Raw genomic sequence first — 20000 nt, 5'->3', positions numbered from 1 at the left:
ATTTAATTAATAAAACTCTCCTGGTTTCAAACTGACCTAGTCAAAAAAAAAAAAAGTGAAAATCCATCAACGAATGTGAGTGTGATTAATCTTCTGAAACGTTTCACTGTGTGTGCACATATTTCCTGTTGAACAGGTTGAGTTCAGGGTTGTTGCAAGGGATTCTGGGAAATGTAGGCCAGCACTAACTACAGGAGAAGGCTGAGACACACCGGGGGAAAGTCAACTCACCAAAAATATAAAAAACTTAATACTGTAAAAACACCTTAGTATGAAACCAATCGTACGTGAGTTGCATACTATTTACGGTAAAACATTACACGCCAGTGTAAGTATCCCACAATGCAATGCGGTAGAAACGACAACATTCATAACAGACAGAAACCGAGGAGCTCTGCAACGTCAACAGTTCTCTAATTTACATTTCTACACGTTTAAACGACTGACTAGTTGCTTTCCTTTGTCAGTAATTTAACCTTTGTGCCGTCTTCCCGTAGACTATGCCACATTTTATTATGTTTCAACGTTTCGGTCGTCTTTTTTGACACTTTTGTTGCTTTTCCCGAACGTTTTTGTCAATTTTATCCAAGTTTTTTTGTCACTTTTTCCCAACAGTTTTGTTTTTTTCCCCGAACGTTTTTGATTTTTTATAAAAGAACGTTGAAAAAAGTGACACAAATGTCGGAAAAAGCGACAAAAAAGTGACAAAAAAATTGGAAAAAGTGACAAAAGTCATAAAAAGTGAAAAAAAAAGTGACAAAAAAGTCAGAAAAACCGCTAAAAAAAACGCCAAATTTTAAATTTTGACTACGGGAAGACAGCACAGGGGTTAATTATTATTCGATTAATACACATAATACACATTTTTTATAAAAAATTTTGAAAAAAGTTACAAAAATGTTGAAAAAAGTTACAAAAAAAGTAAAAAAAAATTGACAAAATGTCAGAAAATTTGTCAAAAAAAGTCAGAAAACAAAAAGTCAGAAAAAGTGACAAAAGGCACAGATTTTGTATTTTAAATGTTGACTACGGGAAGACAGCACAAGGGTTAATTATTATTCTATTAATGATTATTCCAGCTCAGGGCGTCCCGAGATACACTTGCTACATGTGGAGTGTGCAGAGCAGAGACAGATGATGGGGGTCAGCTGACCTGTTCCACACGCTGGCGTTGGACAGCTGCAGCGACGTCGAGCTGGCGTGGAACCGGGCCAGGTCCGACAGAACCGGAGAACTCATAAACCGAGGCCTGGGGCGCCGGAAAGATCCCATCATGCACCCTGGCTGCTGAGGAGAAAGAGGAAAACAAGTGGTGGTTAGTAAAAGGCCCGTTTCAACGCCGTAGCCTGGCGTGGCATGTGTGGTAGAGCGAGTGAGAGAGTGACGGTGGGAAAACAAAGGCTGGGTCTCAAAGCGCCGACCGTCAGAGTTCAAACACGCAGTCTGAAGAATATCAGGGAGGTAACGCACACGGACTGTCACGGACGGTCAGAAAAAGTGACAAAAAGTCAGAAAAAGTGACAAAAGTCAGAAAAGACAAAAATTTCGAAAAAAAAGTGACAAAATGTGAGAAAAAGTGACAAAATGTTAGAAAAGGTGACAAAAAAGTCAGAAAAAGTGACAAAAATGTGAGAAAAATTGACAAAATGTGAGAAAAAGTGACAAAATGTCAGAAAAAGTGACACAAATAACAGAAAAAGTGACAAATAACAGAAAAAGTGAAAAAAATGTCAGAAAAAGTGACACAAATAACAGAAAAAGTGACAAAAATGTCAGAAAAAGTGACACAAATAACAGAAAAAGTGACGAAAAAGTGACACAAATAACAGAAAAAGTGACAAAAAAAGTCAGAAAATGCAGGTAGACAGGCAGGCAGACAGACAGACAGACAGACAGACAGGCTGTTCTCTTCATCATTCTGAAACTAGAATGTTTCCCTGCTGACACCTAAAGAGGCAGAGCGTGTCTTGCTGCCGAGGGGCCCTGACAGCATCTCTGCGCCGGTTCTACTTCCTGTCGGCGGCGCCCGATTCATTTAGAAACTGAACACGCGAGACAACAACTTCCTGGAGCGCCGCTGACCCGACATCAGCCGTTTATTTACAGAACGAGGGAGCGCTGGGCCTCGCTTTCCAAAAACCACAGAGACAGACAACAGAGAAACAGAGAGAGAGAAACAGAGAGAGAGAGAGAGACAGAGAGACAGAGAGAGAGAGACACAACAGAGAAACAGAGAGAGTATATATGTATGTATATATTTATACATACATATATATATACTTTTTCTGTGATCTGGACTCAGTTTGTTGTCTCGGAGTTTTTTCTCTGTAACAGATTTGAATTCAGTCGGTGTGGGGAACCTGTTTGTGTTTGGACTGAACGAGAACATGTGTACACCCAAGGAGACAGAAGGAGAACCCTCCTTAGACAAGCTGTAGCCCTGTTTAGAGGAGACAGAAGGAGAACCCTCCTTAGACAAGCTGTAGCCCAGTTTAGAGGAGACAGAAGGAGAACCCTCCTTAGACAAGCTGTAGCCCTGTTTAGAGGAGACAGAAGGAGAACCCTCCTTAGACAAGCTGTAGCCCAGTTTAGAGGAGACAGAAGGAGAACCCTCCTTAGACAAGCTGTAGCCCTGTTTAGAGGAAACAGAAGGAGAACCCTCCTTAGACAAGCTGTAGCCCAGTTTAGAGGAGACAGAAGGAGAACCCTCCTTAGACAAGCTGTAGCCCAGTTTAGAGGAGACAGAAGGAGAACCCTCCTATTAGACAAGCTGTAGCCCTGTTTAGAGGAGGGGGGGTTGAGAGAGCCCCCCCGCAAAAGTTTTCCCTTTTTAGAGAGACAGAAGGAGAACCCTCCTTAGACAAGCTGTAGCCCAGTTTAGAGGAGACAGAAGGAGAACCCTCCTTAGACAAGCTGTAGCCCTGTTTAGAGGAGACAGAAGGAGAACCCTCATTAGACAAGCTGTAGCCCTGTTTAGAGGAGACAGAAGGAGAACCCTCCTTAGACAAGCTGTAGCCCTGTTTAGAGGAGACAGAAGGAGAACCCTCCTTAGACAAGCTGTAGCCCTGTTTAGAGGAGACAGAAGGAGAACCCTCCTTAGACAAGCTGTAGCCCTGTTTAGAGGAGACAGAAGGAGAACCCTCCTTAGACAAGCTGTAGCCCTGTTTAGAGGAGACAGAAGGAGAACCCTCCTTAGACAAGCTGTAGCCCAGTTTAGAGGAAACTCAAGTTAGCAAGCAGTAGGGGAGGCACTACTGCATCGATACACAGACGCCAAGTATGGATCTAGTATTACTAGAGGTGTGAATCATCACCGATCTCCCGATTCCATTACGATTATCACGTCAGCGATGCGTCAGATCCATGTTTCTATTAAAGCCATGTAGGATATTTAATTCAGAGCTTTTCAAGCTTCAAAAACCAAACATCCTGCAGAGCTCTAATACTAAATAACTTGGATACAGAAACCTATACAGCACTGAGCACATGGCACCTCCTGAATGTGCAAAACACACCAGAGTATGTAAACAGAAATGTTGTTAGGCCTACATTACATTATAAACAGAAATGTTGTTAGGCCTACATTACATTATAAACAGAAATGTTGTTAGGCCTACATTAAATTATAAACAGAAATGTTGTTAGGCCTACATTACATTATAAACAGAAATGTTGTTAGGTCTACATTAAATTATAAACAGAAATGTTGTTAGGTCTACATTAAATTATAAACAGAAATGTTGTTAGGTCTACATTAAATTATAAACAGAAATGTTGTTAGGCCTACATTACATTATAAACAGAAATGTTGTTAGGCCTACATTACATTATAAACAGAAATGTTGTTAGGTCTACATTAAATTATAAACAGAAATGTTGTTAGGCCTACATTACATTATAAACAGAAATGTTGTTAGGTCTACATTAAATTATAAACAGAAATGTTGTTAGGTCTACATTACATTATAAACAGAAATGTTGTTAGGTCTACATTACATTATAAACAGAAATGTTGTTAGGCCTACATTACATTATAAACGAAATGTTGTTAGGTCGCACATTACATTATAAACAGAAATGTTGTTAGGCCTACATTAAATTATAAAACAGAAATGTTGTTAGGCCTACATTACATTATAAACAGAAATGTTTTAGGCCTACATTAAATTATAAACAGAAATGTTGTTAGGCCTACATTACATTATAAACAGAAATGTTGTTAGGCCTACATTAAATTATAAACAGAAATGTTGTTAGGCCTACATTACATTATAAACAGAAATGTTGTTAGGTCTACATTACATTATAAACAGAAATGTTGTTAGGCCTACATTACATTATAAACAGAAATGTTGTTAGGCCTACATTAAATTATAAACAGAAATGTTGTTAGGCCTACATTAAATTATAAACAGAAATGTTGTTAGGCCTACATTAAATTATAAACAGAAATGTTGTTAGGCCTACATTACATTATAAACAGAAATGTTGTTAGGCCTACATTACATTATAAACAGAAATGTTGTTAGGTCTACATTACATTATAAACAGAAATGTTGTTAAGTCTACATTAAATTTAAACAGAAATGTGTTGGGGTCTACATTACATTATAAACAGAAATGTTGTTAGGTCTACATTAAATTATAAACAGAAATGTTGTTAGGTCTACATTAAATTATAAACAGAAATGTTGTTAGGCCTACATTAAATGATAAACAGAAATGTTGTTAGGTCTACATTAAATTATAAACAGAAATGTTGTTAGGTCTACATTACATTATAAACAGAAATGTTGTTAGGTCTACATTAAATTATAAACAGAAATGTTGTTAGGCCTACATTACATTATAAACAGAAATGTTGTTAGGTCTACATTAAATTATAAACAGAAATAATCGATTATGAGCCGGCTGATTATCGATGCAGCATCGTCCATGTCCACGATTCGATGCATCGATATTTGATTAATTTCATCACCTCTAACAGGGCTCCAGACTGAGACCAAATGGTTGCATTTTGTGACCCAAATTTGAGTGTGCGACTGAATCTTGCATCCAGTCGCAGATGTGCGAGCAGTACATTTGCCCCCTTTTCTTTACACGTTAAACGTTAAAATTTCGGTACCTGAGAGCGCGTATAAGCGCGAGCTTATCTGTCCTCTCTGAGAAAGACCGGGACAGGTCTGCATGTGTTGAGAAAAAAAGGAAAAAGAGAGACGAAAATATATCGGAAAAATTGTAGAAAAAAATAAAAAACTTTGAAAAAGACGGAAAGGTTGACATTTTTTTTTTTTAAAAGCAATCTTAGTATCTGAAGTCTCTTTTATATAGACCTTAGTGGTCCCCTAATACTGTATCTGAAGTCTCTTTTATAGAGACCTTAGTGGTCCCCTAATACTGTATCTGAAGTCTCTTTTATATAGACCTTAGTGGTCCCCTAATACTGTATCTGAAGTCTCTTTTATAGAGACCTTAGTGGTCCCCTAATACTGTATCTGAAGTCTCTTTTATATAGACCTTAGTGGTCCCCTAATACTGTATCTGAAGTCTCTTTTATATAGACCTTAGTGGTCCCCTAATACTGTATCTGAAGTCTCTTTTATATAGACCTTAGTGGTCCCCTAATACTGTATCTGAAGTCTCTTTTATATAGACCTTAGTGGTCCCTAATACTGTATCTGAAGTCTCTTTTATATAGACCTTAGTGGTCCCCTAATACTGTATCTGAAGTCTCTTTTATATAGACCTTAGTGGTCCCCTAATACTGTATCTGAAGTCTCTTTTATATAGACCTTAGTGGTCCTCTAATACTGTATCTGAAGTCTCTTTTATATAGACCTTAGTGGTCCCCTAATACTGTATCTGAAGTCTCTTTTATATAGACCTTAGTGGTCCTCTAATACTGTATCTGATGTATCTTTTATATAGACCTTAGTGGTTCCCTAATACTGTATCTGAAGTCTCTTTTATATAGACCTTAGTGGTCCCCTAATACTGTATCTGAAGTCTCTTTTATATAGACCTTAGTGGTCCCCTAATACTGTATCTGAAGTCTCTTTTATATAGACCTTAGTGGTCCCCTAATACTGTATCTGAAGTCTCTTTTATATAGACCTTAGTGGTCCCCTAATACTGTATCTGAAGTCTCTTTTATATAGGCCTTAGTGGTCCCCTAATACTGTATCTGAAGTCTCTTTTATATAGGCCTTAGTGGTCCCCTAATACTGTATCTGAAGTCTCTTTTATATAGACCTTAGTGGTCCCCTAATACTGTATCTGAATTCTCTTTTATATAGACCTTAGTGGTCCCCTAATACTGTATCTGAAGTCTCTTTTATATAGACCTTAGTGGTCATTATATTATATTAATTAATAATTTAACTCATAAAAGGGACATGTTTATGCCATGTGACCTTTAAGGAAACATTTTATCTGTGTACGAGGTTTTCCTGTCAGTATCACCCTCGCCACAGTTACCCCCCCCCCCAGAGAACGCCATCACCCACAGAGGGAGGAAATACAGGTTTCATTTTAAAAAGGGGATTTTTATGAATACGTTGCAGCATCCCTTTCTGCCCCCCCTGAGGTTAATGTAACAGGCTCGGAGGTTTCAGCCACAGATCAGATCACAGAGTCTGCAGCATACAGAGACAAACAGCTGCAGACCAGACCAGGCCAGGCCAGGCCAGGCCAGGCCTCCCCTTTTCTGCACCGAGCGCAGACAAGAGGACACAAATAAGGTCTTTCAGAACAATCTTCTCCTAAAGTCTGTTGTTCAGCCCCAGTTTGGGTTTAGGTTTGTTAAACTCCTGTAATTTGCAGCACGGCCCAAACTCCTTCATCAATAATCAGACCAATATGTTTGTTTAATGTTGACAAGTTGCCAGATCTTGTATGAAATGCATCCTGTTCACAGAATCCACCATATACAATGTTCAACCTGTTAGTCACCTCAACCTGGCAACCTGTAACCCTCTACCTGGCAACCTCTAACCCTCTACCTGGCAACCTATAACCCTCTACCTGGCAACCTATAGCCCTCTACCTGGCAACCGATAACCCTCTACCTGGCAACCGATAACCCTCTACCTGGCAACCTATAACCCTCTACCTGGCAACCTATAACCCTCTACCTGGCAACCTATAACCCTCTACCTGGCAACCTATAGCCCTCTACCTGGCATCCTATAGCCCTCTACCTGGCAACCTATAACCCTCTACCTGGCATCCTATAGCCCTCTACCTGGCAACCTATAACCCTCTACCTGGCAACCTATAGCCCTCTACCCCTCTACCTGGCAACCTATAACCCTCTACCTGGCAACCTATAACCCTCTAACTGGCAACCTATAGCCCTCTATAACCCTCTACCTGGCATCCTATAGCCCTCTAACTGGCATCCTATAGCCCTCTACCTGGCAACCTATAGCCCTCTAACTGGCAACCTATAGCCCTCTATAACCCTCTACCTGGCATCCTATAGCCCTCTAACTGGCATCCTATAGCCCTCTAACTGGCAACCTATAACCCTCTACCTGGCAACCTATAGCCCTCTAACTGGCATCCTATAGCCCTCTAACTGGCAACCTATAACCCTCTACCTGGCATCCTATAGCCCTCTACCTGGCAACCTATAGCCCTCTACCCCTCTACCTGGCAACCTATAACCCTCTACCTGGCAACCTATAACCCTCTACCTGGCAACCTATAGCCCTCTATAGCCCTCTACCTGGCAACCTATAGCCCTCTAACTGGCAACCTATAGCCCTCTATAACCCTCTACCTGGCATCCTATAGCCCTCTACCTGGCAACCTATAACCCTCTACCTGGCAACCGATAACCCTCTATAGCCCTCTACCTGGCAACCTATAACCCTCTACCTGGCAACCTATAGCCATCTAACTGGCATCCTATAGCCCTCTACCTGGCAACCTATAGCCCTCTACCCCTCTACCTGGCAACCTATAACCCTCTACCTGGCAACCTATAGCCCTCTATAGCCCTCTACCTGGCAACCTAAAGCCCTCTAACTGGCAACCTATAGCCCACTACCTGGCAACCTATAGCCCTCTAACTGGCAACCTATAGCCCTCTATAACCCTCTACCTGGCAACCTATAGCCCTCTAACTGGCATCCTATAGCCCTCTAACTGGCAACCTATAGCCCTCTAACTGGCAACCTATAGCCCTCTAACTGGCAACCTATAGCCCTCTAACTGGCAACCTATAGCCCTCTAACTGGCAACCTATTGCCCTCTACCTGGCAACCTATAGCCCTCTAACTGGCAACCTATTGCCCTCTAACTGGCAACCTATAACCCTCTACCTGGCAACCTATAGCCCTCTAACTGGCAACCTATTGCCCTCTACCTGGCAACCTATAGCCCTCTAACTGGCAACCTATAGCCCTCTAACTGGCAACCTATTGCCCTCTACCTGGCAACCTATAGCCCTCTAACTGGCAACCTATAGCCCTCTAACTGGCAACCTATAACCCTCTACCTGGCAACCTATAGCCCTCTAACTGGCAACCTATTGCCCTCTAACTGGCATCCTATAGCCCTCTAACTGGCAACCTATAGCCCTCTAACTGGCAACCTACAGCCCTTTATAACCCTCTACCTGGCAACCTATAACCCTCTAAGTGGCAACCTATAGCCCTCTATAACCCTCTACCTGGCAACCTATAGCCCTCTAACTGGCAACCTATAGCCCTCTATAACCCTCTACCTGGCATCCTATAGCCCTCTAACTGGCAACCTATAACCCTCTATAACCCTCTACCTGGCATCCTATAGCCCTCTACCTGGCAACCTATAGCCCTCTACCTGGCATCCTATAGCCCTCTAACTGGCAACCTATAGCCCTCTATAACCCTCTACCTGGCATCCTATAGCCCTCTACCTGGCAACCTATAACCCTCTACCTGGCATCCTATAGCCCTCTAACTGGCAACCTATAACCCTCTATAACCCTCTACCTGGCATCCTATAGCCCTCTACCTGGCAACCTATAGCCCTCTACCTGGCAACCTATAGCCTTCAACCTGGCCACCTACAGCCCTCAACCTGGCAACATGGTCTCTGTCCTGGTCTCTGTCCTGGTCCCTGTCCTGGTCTCTGTCCTGGTCTCTGTCCTGGTCTCCCAGGGCCAGGTCTCTGTCCAGGTCTCTGTCCTGGTCTCTGTCCTGGTCTCCCAGGGCCAGGTCTCTGTCCAGGTCCCCCAGGGCCAGGTCTTATAGCCCATTGTACGCTGTCTCGTGTGATCAGCCAATGGGAGGCCCCGTGCTGACCCTCAACACAAACACACCATTGTTTATCTCGCCGCGTCCTGCCAAAACCAAAAGGAGGTCAGCAGCACAGCTGATTCCTCCATCGCTAGGCAACCAGAGCAGCAGGATCGAAAACAATAAAGAAGAAGAAGAACTAGAAATGCAGCGCTGGCAGAAGTATTCAGATTACTGCAGTAAAAGTACTAATACCACACTGTATAAATACTATAAATACTCTGTTACAGTTAAAGTCCTGCAGTGAAAATGTTACTTCAGTAAAAGTGTTTAAATACCATCAGGTACAAAAATACAGAATAACCCTCACGTTTTATAATAGGGGGGGGGTGTCTGTCTGTCTGTCTGTCTGTCTGTCTGTCTGTCTGTCTGTGTGTCTGTGTGTGTGTGCGTGCGTGCATCTGTTTGTGTGTGTGTGTGTGTGTGTGTGTGTGTGTGTGCGTGCGTGCATCTGTTTGTGTGTGTGTCTGTGTGTGTGTGTGTGTGTGTGTGCATCTGTTTGTGTGTGTGTCTGTGTGTGTGTGTGTGTGTGCATGCATGTGTTTGTGTGTGTGTGTGTAATTTTTTTTTGTGTTTTTAGTGTTTTTTTGTGGGTTGTTTTTTTGTGTGTCTGTGTGTCTCTGTCTCTGTCTGTGTGTGTGTCTGTATGTGTGTCTGTGTGCATGCATGTGTGTGTGCCTGTCTCTGTCTCTCTTTGTGTGTGTGTGTGTCTCTGTCTCTGTGTGTTTGTGTGTCTCTGTGTGTGTGTGTGTGTGTGTCTCTGTCTGTGTGTGTGTGTGTGTGTGTGTGTGTGTGTGTCTGTGTGTCATTGTCTGTGTGTGTGTCTGTGTGTGTGTCTGTCTGTCTGTCTGTCTGTGTGTGTGTGTGTGTCATTGTCTTGTGTGTGTGTGTGTCTGTGTGTTTGTGTGTGTGTGTGTTTGTGTGTGTTTTTGTGTGTGTGTATTAAAAGTAAAGTAAAATCCTCCCACTGTAACAGTTGTGTGTTTAATGGTCTAATAACCCTTCCAGCTGCGTACAACGTCAGAAATGTTCCGTAATGAAGAAGAAGAAGAAGAAGAAGCAGAAGCAGCTTGTAATCCATTCCTCCGTTAGAGCAGCTTCCGGTGCGCCCGCTACCCGTTTGGCTCCGGTCGTGGTGAGGACATGTACAAACACATCTCCACTAAGCCTCCACGCTCAGCTGACTGTACCGCATCCCAAATGTCACAGCTGTGAGCCACGAAAACAAGATGTTTTTCACCTTCCACAGGGTGACGTGGCGCGGCTAATACACTGCATACCAAGGCTGCGTATTGGCGAGAATCTGGCCATACTTAGATTAGATTAGATTAGATAATACTTTATTTATCCCACAATGGGGAAATTCACTTATTACAGCAGCAGTTTTTCCACAATAAAAACAAACCAACAAACAACCGAACAAACAAACAGGCAAACAACAGACAATGAGCAAAAAAAACAAAAAAAAAACACTAAATGAATGTAAAGTGGCATTATATAAAAAGTATTTAAGTAAAGTGAGGTGGCCATAGTGCAAAAAAAATACTGTAATGTAAGTAAGTAATTGACGTGAAATTAGATTGAAAAATATGTAATTACATAACAGCGAAAGTAATTAACCATAATATAAATTATATTTATATTTAAGTGTGACCATAATATAAATAATATTGAAAAGTAAGTACTTGGAATGGAAAAGATATAAATACAGATGGAAAAATATAAATACAGATAAAAAGAAATATAGACATAGAGCCATGCTGAGTGGTGGGTACGCATCACCATACATGGGTCACGATTAGGGTGACCAGATGAGAATGGGTCAAATTTTGGGACGAGACCGGGGGGGGGTTGATTGGAATGATTAATTATTTTTATTCAGGAATCCAACTGACTGTCATGTCTGCTCTTTAACATCAGCAACATCCAATCACTGCTTCTCGTGGCTGCCTGCACTTAAAAAAGGTATAGTGGAGGATTTTCCCGAATTTTAGAAAAGATCCGCCCTCTGTACTTTTTGAAAAAAAGCACTCTGCCTGCTCCCGAGAGGGAACGCCTATTAAACGTGTGCACGAGAGTGCTCTGTTTACAAGTCGCTGTCGGCATGGCTCATACGAGCTACTTTCAGAAAGAAGATTTGGAACAAATTGAGATGTTATATTATTATATATGTTTAAAGTATTGATAATTTATGTTGTTTTTATTTGTTGCTTGTATATCTGGAGTTGTAACGAAAATAATTTCCCCCTGGGATTATTAAAGTATTTCTGATTCTGATGTTTACCGTGTGTGCGCGGTGCGTGACTTGTGCCAGGGCTAGCATCGCTAATAATAGCTTACATCAACTTTCACTAGCAGTGATTTTAAATGGATTTCTCCAAATAGCCAAACTCTACCTGTGGAGTAGAAACTTGGCGACTGAGGCATCAGTGGAGAGCCCAACCTGTGCTTTCAGCGCACGCCAGCGTGTGAAACATTCTCCTTGTTTCTTTCTTCAGAGGCCTTTCTCTTCTTGTCATACCTTTCGTAGACACTTTTTCTCTTGTGACCCTCAGACATTTTGAAAAAACACGGTGAGAACGGCGAGCTTCAATGAATGGCTGAACCCGTAGCTCACTACCTATGCTCACCACACATATACACCTGAAAGTATTCATGCGCAGAAAGCGAAAACTACCCTAGGGACGAGCACGTACCACGGCCTTACGTAAACATAGCGCCAGAATGATTGACAACTAGGAGGACCAATAGTCTTGATGATCCACCCGGAAAAAGAAAATCCTCCACTATACCTTTAACATGAATTTCAAAACGCCCCACCGAAAGTATTTACCATTTTTATTCAGAAACTCAACTTGTCTTGTCTTGTAAACCTGAAAATACAAATTAAAAAATCATTAAAATCATGAACTCAAGTGGTGAGGGGAGCTGCAGCTGCAGGACGACTCAGTTAAAAACCACCATGGACAGTTTTTTAATGTTCAATCGGACTATAACTATACTCCAGAGTCTTGCTCTTGAGACTTTTCTCTAATTTTTGGGACAATTAGGCCAGGATTCGGGATTCGGGATAACTGCTTGGATTTCGGGACTGTCCCGAAATTTTTCGGGACGTCTGGTCACCCTAGTCACGATTCAGTAATGTTGCGATACTGTGCGTGAAAAAAAACATAAAAAGTCAGTGAAAGTTTACTTTAGGTAAACAACTCAGTACACAGGAAATCAAACTGCCAGTTTGGGATTGTGGTTCCCAGGTTCTTAGTGAGCTAATGTTGATATGCTAAAGTAGGCCGAAGGTCAGCCATAGCTACGTTGTTAGCTTTTAGCCAAAAGTCAGGCACGGTTAGGTACTGTTGTTAGGTGCTGCTAGGCACTGCTAGGCACTGTTAAGCACTGCTATACATTGCTAGGCACTGTTAGGTACTGTTAAGCACTGTTAAGCACTGCTAGGCACTGTTAGGTACTGTTAGGCACTGTTAGGCGCTACTAGGAACTGTTAGGCGCTACTAGGCACTGTTAGGTACTGTTAGGCACTACTAGGAACTGTTAGGTACTGTTAGGCACTGTTAGGCGCTACTAGGAACTGTTAGGTACTGTTAGGTACTGTTAGGCACTGTTAGGCGCTACTAGGAACTGTTAGGTACTGTTAGGCACTGTTAGGCACTGTTAAGCACTGCTAGGCACTGTTAGGCGCTACTAGGCACTGTTAGGTACTGTTAGGTACTGTTAGGCACTGTTAGGCACTGTTAGGCGCTACTAGGAACTGTTAGGTACTGTTAGGCACTGTTAGGCACTGTTAAGCACTGCTAGGCACTGTTAGGCGCTACTAGGCACTGTTAGGCACTACTAGGCACTGTTAGGTACTGTTAGGTACTGTTAGGCACTGTTAGGCACTGTTAGGCGCTACTAGGAACTGTTAGGTACTGTTAGGCACTGTTAGGCACTGTTAAGCACTGCTAGGCACTGTTAGGCACTACTAGGCACTGCTAGGTACTGTTAGGTACTGTTAGGCACTGTTAGGCGCTACTAGGCACTGTTAGGTACTGTTAGGCACTGTTAGGCGCTACTAGGCACTGTTAGGTACTGTTAGGCACTGTTAGGCACTACTAGGCACTGTTAGGTACTGTTAGGCACTGTTAAGCACTGTTAAGCACTGCTAGGCACTGTTAGGCGCTACTAGGCACTGCTAGGCACTGTTAGGTACTGTTAGGCACTGTTAAGCACTGCTAGGCTATGTTAGGTACTGTTAGGCACTGTTAGAGCTACTGCTATTAGGTACTGTTAGGCACTGTTAAGCACTGCTAGCCTGTTAAGCTATAGCCTGTTAAGGCTACTAGGCACCTGTTAGGTACTGTTAGGTACTGTTAGGCACTGTTAGGCCTGGCCTGTTAGGTCTGTTAGGTACTGTTAGGCGAGGCTACTAGGCACTGTTAGGTACTGTTAGGCACTGTTAGGCACTGTTAAGCACTGCTAGGCACTGTTAGGCGCTACTAGGCACTGTTAGGCACTGTTAGGCGCTACTAGGCACTGTTAAGCACTGCTAGGCGCTACTAGGAACAGAAACAGGAAACATCACTGCCTCCATCTCTGCCACAAGAACATTTTAAGACACCAAACACAAGCTCTGAACTGCCCGGGGCAGTTTGGGGAACAGCTGACGGTTTCCTGCAACAACAAAGCCCTCGCTATGTCTCGCTCCTCTCTTCTCTTTCTCCATGAAGCTTTTAGACGGTTTGATTGACACCTACATGTTTGTTGTGTGTGTGTGTGTGTGTGTGTGTGTGTGTGTGTGTGTGTGTGTGTGTGTGTGTGTGTGTGTGTGTGTGTGTGTTGGCCGGGTTAGCTCAGTTGGTAGAGGCACATATTGCTTCATGTCTCCCTTTTTTTTTCTCTCTCTCTCTCTCTTTCTCCTTTCATGTCTTCAGCTGTCCTGTAAACGGAGCAACAAGATGCAGAGGGTGTGTGTGTGTGTGTGTGTGTGTGTGTGTGTGTGTGTGTGTGTGTGTGTGTGTGTGTGTGTGTGTGTGTGTGTGTGTGTGTGTGTGTGTGTGTGTGTGTTAGCATGTGAGCTAATTCTGAAACAGAAGCCCCCCTTTCATGAAAAATTACTTAGAGAGACTAATGCAATTACAGGGAGAGAGAGAGAGACAGAGAGAGAGAGAGACAGAGAGAGAGACAGATATAGAGAGAGAGAGAGAGAGAGAGAGAGACAGATATAGAGAGACAGAGAGAGAGAGAGGTAGACAGAGAGGGAGAGAGAGAGAGAGACAGAGGGAGAGACAGAGAGAGAGAGAGAGAGAGAGAGCTAGGAACTACAGGTTGTGTGTGGGAAAGGGACCATGTGTGCACAGTTGGTCACATGTAGCGTTCACAGGATTTTGTGACACACACACACACACACACACACACACACACACACACACACACACACACAGGACACACACACTGGAGGACACAGGATTAAGCCTGGGCCGGGCACACCTGGGGGACGCTCACCTGAGGCGCAATACACTGGGGACACGCCAGTTTTGGTTTTTTCTGTTTGGTTCTTCAAACCGCCTCACCTTCTGCTCTGTGAGGGTGGAGTCCGGTGTCCCTGTGATCCCCTGGATTGGTGCAGTAGAGCGTCATCAAATCCCTCGCCCCCTCTGACCAATCGCCTGGCGAGGTGTCCCGTCATGCAGACTGGAAGCCTGCGGACTCCACGCACCAACGACCAATCAAAACACATTCTCATTGGCTGGTTAAGCCCACCCTCCCTGTCCCAGGGCCAAAAATCAGAAGGATCCCAGCTTCGAGTCAAAGTCAGAGTGAACGTTTGTCTTACTGTAAAATAAAAAGACCAAAATCTCCTGATATGATCACAGCTAAAAGCTGTGTGTGTGTGTGTGTGTGTGTGTGTGTGTGTGTGTGTGTGTGTGTGTGTGTGTGTGTGCTGATCCTGGAAAGGGGCCCGCTGACAAAGTGTTTAGAGACTAATGCAGAGTGCAGGAGGACAGGGGAGAAGGGAAGGACAAGGACGGAGAGGGGGAGGGGGAGAGGGGGACAGAGGGGAGGACAGGGGGGGGGAGGGACGGACAGGAAGGGGACAAGGAGGGGGGGGACCGGGGGAGGGGGAGGGGGCGGGGAGGAGGGAGGGGGAGGAGGGGGAGGGGGAAGGGGGGGAGGGAGAGGGGAGGGAGGGGAGGGGGAGGGGGGGAGGGGACGGAGGGGGGAGGGGAGGAGGGAGGGGAGGAGGAGAGGGGAGGGGGAGGACAAGGGAGGGGGAGGAGGGACAGAGGAGGAGGGGGGGAGAGGACAGGGGAGGGAGGGGGGGGGACAGAGAGGAGGAGGAGGACAGAGGAGGGGGTGAGGAGGAAGGGGGAGGGAGAGGGGTGAGGGGAGGGGGGGGAGGGGGGGAGGACGGAGGGGAGGGGGGACGGGGAGGGAGGAGAGGAGGGGCAGGGGCTGGGGATCTCTCAATGCACTTCTGATTAAATGTGGATCGTAATTTAACATCAAACTTCACTGCACAAATCACTGAATATGTCTTACGGGGAACAGTGTGTGTGTGTGTGTGTGTGTGTGTGTGTGTGTGTGTGTGTGTGTGTGTGTGTGTGTGTGTGTGTGTGTGTGTGTGTGTAGTGTTCCAACAGCTGGTTGCTTACTGTGAGTCACTACACTACACACTCACACTTGTGTGTCTTGGGAGTTCTACAACAGTTCTCAAGAACATTCCTGAAAAAGGTGAACATTTACAGGGCATATCCCTCCGCCAAGGCAGGGCTTGCTTCATGACAGAGTCAAGCCACTGATTGAGATGCTGTGTAATGTCATGACCGTATGATATGTGTGCGGTAATGAATGTGTGTATAATGATGTGTATGTTGTAATGTGTGTGTGTGTGTGTGTGTGTGTGTTGTGTGTGTGTGTGTGTGTGTGTGTGTGTGTGTGTGTGTGTGTGTGTGTGTGTGTGTGTGTGTGTGTGTGTGTGTGTGTGTGTGTGTGTGTGTGTGTGTGTGTGTGTGTGTGTGTGTGTGTGTGTGTGTGTCTGTGTGTGTGTGTGTGTGTGTGTGTGTGTGTGTGTGTGTGTGTGTGTGTGTGTGTGTGTGTGTGTGTGTGTGTGTGTGTGTGTGTATCATAAATCAAAGTGATATAAAGATCAAAGTATTCAGGGTTTCTCCGGTCTACGACATGCGAGTCACAAAAGCTCCACGCTGTCCTGTCGCTGCATTGCATTCTGGGCTTTTTTTCCTTCTCATGTGGTCATAGAAACTGGTAAGTGTTCTTCTGTGGTGGATGTGTCCCTGCTCTACACAGAAGCCCTGTGACGTCACCATGGCTACATGTGGTGATCAACAGGAAACAGCAACAAACAGGGCTGGCCGATTCATCGAAACCCAAATTCATAACTCTTGATCGTAAACTACTTTAAGGTCTATCAACGTACCTTAAATTACCTGCAGGTCTATAGGAAAAAAGGTGGAGGTAATACATGTTACCTATAGGCCTGTATGTAATGCATGTTACCTATAGGCCTGTATGTAATGCATGTTACCTATAGGCCTGTATGTAATGCATGTTACCTATAGGCCTGTATGTAATGCATGTTACCTATAGGCCTGTATGTAATGCATGTTACCTATAGGCCTGTATGTAATGCATGTTACCTATAGGCCTGTATGTAATGCATGTTACCTATAGGCCTGTATGTAATGCATGTTACCTATAGGCCTGCAGGTAATGCATGTTACCTATAGGCCTGTATGTAATGCATGTTACCTATAGGCCTGCAGGTAATGCATGTTACCTATAGACCTGTAGGTAATGCATGTTACCTATAGGCCTGTATGTAATGCATGTTACCTATAGGCCTGTATGTAATGCATGTTACCTATAGGCCTGTATGTAATGCATGTTACCTATAGGCCTGCAGGTAATGCATGTTACCTATAGGCCTGTATGTAATGCATGTTACCTATAGGCCTGCAGGTAATGCATGTTACCTATAGACCTGTAGGTAATGCATGTTACCTATAGACCTGTATGTAATGCATGTTACCTATAGACCTGTAGGTAATGCATGTTACCTATAGACCTGTATGTAATGCATGTTACCTATAGGCCTGCAGGTAATGCATGTTACCTATAGACCTGTATGTAATGCATGTTACCTATAGGCCTGCAGGTAATGCATGTTACCTATAGACCTGTAGGTAATGCATGTTACCTATAGACCTGTATGTAATGCATGTTACCTATAGGCCTGTATGTAATGCATGTTACCTATAGGCCTGCAGGTAATGCATGTTACCTATAGACCTGTAGGTAATGCATGTTACCTATAGACCTGTATGTAATGCATGTTACCTATAGGCCTGCAGGTAATGCATGTTACCTATAGACCTGTATGTAATGCATGTTACCTATAGGCCTGCAGGTAATGCATGTTACCTATAGACCTGTAGGTAATGCATGTTACCTATAGACCTGTAGGTAATGCATGTTACCTATAGACCTGCAGGTAATGCATGTTACCTATAGACCTGCAGGTAATGCATGTTACCTATAGGCCTGTATGTAATGCATGTTACCTATAGACCTGTAGGTAATGCATGTTACCTATAGACCTGCAGGTAATGCATGTTACCTATAGACCTGCAGGTAATGCATGTTACCTATAGACCTGTAGGTAATGCATGTTACCTATAGACCTGCAGGTAATGCATGTTACCTATAGACCTGTAGGTAATGCATGTTACCTATAGGTATGTAGGTAATGCATGTTACCTATAGACCTGCAGGTAATGCATGTTACCTATAGACCTGCAGGTAATGCATGTTACCTATAGACCTGCAGGTAATGCATGTTACCTATAGACCTGCAGGTAATGCATGTTACCTATAGACCTGTAGGTAATGCATGTTACCTATAGGCCTGTATGTAATGCATGTTACCTATAGACCTGCAGGTAATGCATGTTACCTATAGACCTGTAGGTAATGCATGTTACCTATAGACCTGTAGGTAATGCATGTTACCTATAGGCCTGTATGTAATGCATGTTACCTATAGACCTGTAGGTAATGCATGTTACCTATAGACCTGTAGGTAATGCATGTTACCTATAGACCTGCAGGTAATGCATGTTACCTATAGGTCTGTAGGTAATGCATGTTACCTATAGGTCTGCAGGTAATACATGTTACCTATAGGTCTGCAGGTAATGCATGTTACCTATAGGTCTGCAGGTAATACATGTTACCTATAGGTTTGCAGGTAATGCATGTTACCTATAGGTCTGCAGGTAATGCATGTTACCTATAGGTCTGTAGGTAATGCATGTTACCTATAGGTCTGCAGGTAATGCATGTTACCTATAGGTCTGTAGGTAATGCATGTTACCTATAGGTCTGTAGGTAATGCATGTTACCTATAGGTCTGCAGGTAATGCATGTTACATATAGGTCTGCAGGTAATACATGTTACCTATAGGTCTGCAGGTAATACATGTTACCTATAGGTCTGTAGGTAATGCATGTTACCTATAGGTCTGTAGGTAATGCATGTTACCTATAGGTCTGCAGGTAATGTATGTTACATATAGACCTGCAGGTAATGCATGTTACCTATAGACCTGTATGTAATGCATGTTACCTATAGGTCTGTAGGTAATGCATGTTACATATAGACCTGCAGGTAATGCATGTTACCTATAGGTCTGTAGGTAATGCATGTTACATATAGACCTGCAGGTAATGCATGTTACCTATAGGTCTGCAGGTAATGTATGTTACATATAGACCTGCAGGTAATGCATGTTACCTATAGGTCTGTAGGTAATGCATGTTACCTATAGGTCTGCAGGTAATGTATGTTACCTATAGGTCTGCAGGTAATGCATGTTACCTATAGGCCTGCAGGTAATGCATGTTACCTATAGGTCTGCAGGTAATGTATGTTACATATAGACCTGCAGGTAATGCATGTTACCTATAGGTCTGCAGGTAATGTATGTTACCTATAGGTCTGCAGGTAATGCATGTTACCTATAGACCTGCAGGTAATGCATGTTACCTATAGGTCTGCAGGTAATGCATATATAGTGGAGCCTACATTTCGAGCCAACCTCAGTGATTTGACCACGATTAACCAAAAGCACAGACGCGATATCAACTAGCTAGTTATCCTCCTGACAGCGATGGACAACGTCTCTTTTTCTTTCTCTCTTTGCCGCCGGGTGGCGTGCGAGCCTGCTCGCGGTGTGAAGCGCGCGTCCGCCCGCGACAGAGTCTGATAACTTTAGACAAACATAGGGAACCAAACGGGAGCGGGACGCCATTCAGGAGTCTCTCTCTCTGGATTTTGCAGGACAGGATTTGACATGCTCCATGTATGTCTATCTACAGACTTCTAACCACCAGAAGATCAATTCACAAAAGCTGAAGCACATGCAAGAAGTCTGCTGGTCTGTTTAAGCCCCTGACTTTTTTCTTTTTTTTAAAGAGCTTTATTTAAGGTTTTACAAATTACAAATTATAGGCTATACATTTAAACATACAATGAGCAAAAAAGAATCAATATAAACAATACAACAATTACAAAAATGTAACTACTAAAACAAATGTGCAAATTGAGCTTAAAGTGTGTCCAGAGTATGGAGAGTCTCATGAAGTGCATATAGTCTTTTATAAAGTGCATGGAGTATTTCATAAAGTGCATGGAGTATTTCA

The 20000-nt window shown here is 43.5% G+C and overlaps 1 protein-coding gene across 1 annotated transcript in view; it reads right to left on the bottom strand.

Moving 5' to 3' along the window:
- The window catches only part of prr5l (proline rich 5 like), a 43235-nt gene that overhangs the window by 21309 nt on the left and 1926 nt on the right, over positions 1-20000 (bottom strand). The window contains exon 2 of the mRNA XM_039808072.1: positions 1154-1287. Coding sequence (XP_039664006.1) covers positions 1154-1275 — 122 coding nt within the window. The 5' untranslated portion in view covers positions 1276-1287. The remainder of the gene's footprint in view (positions 1-1153; positions 1288-20000) is intronic.

The sequence above is a fragment of the Perca fluviatilis genome, chromosome 8 (genome assembly GCF_010015445.1).
Source record: "Perca fluviatilis chromosome 8, GENO_Pfluv_1.0, whole genome shotgun sequence".
Classification (NCBI taxonomy): domain Eukaryota; kingdom Metazoa; phylum Chordata; class Actinopteri; order Perciformes; family Percidae; genus Perca; species Perca fluviatilis.
This window is presented reverse-complemented; position numbering and strand designations above follow the sequence as displayed.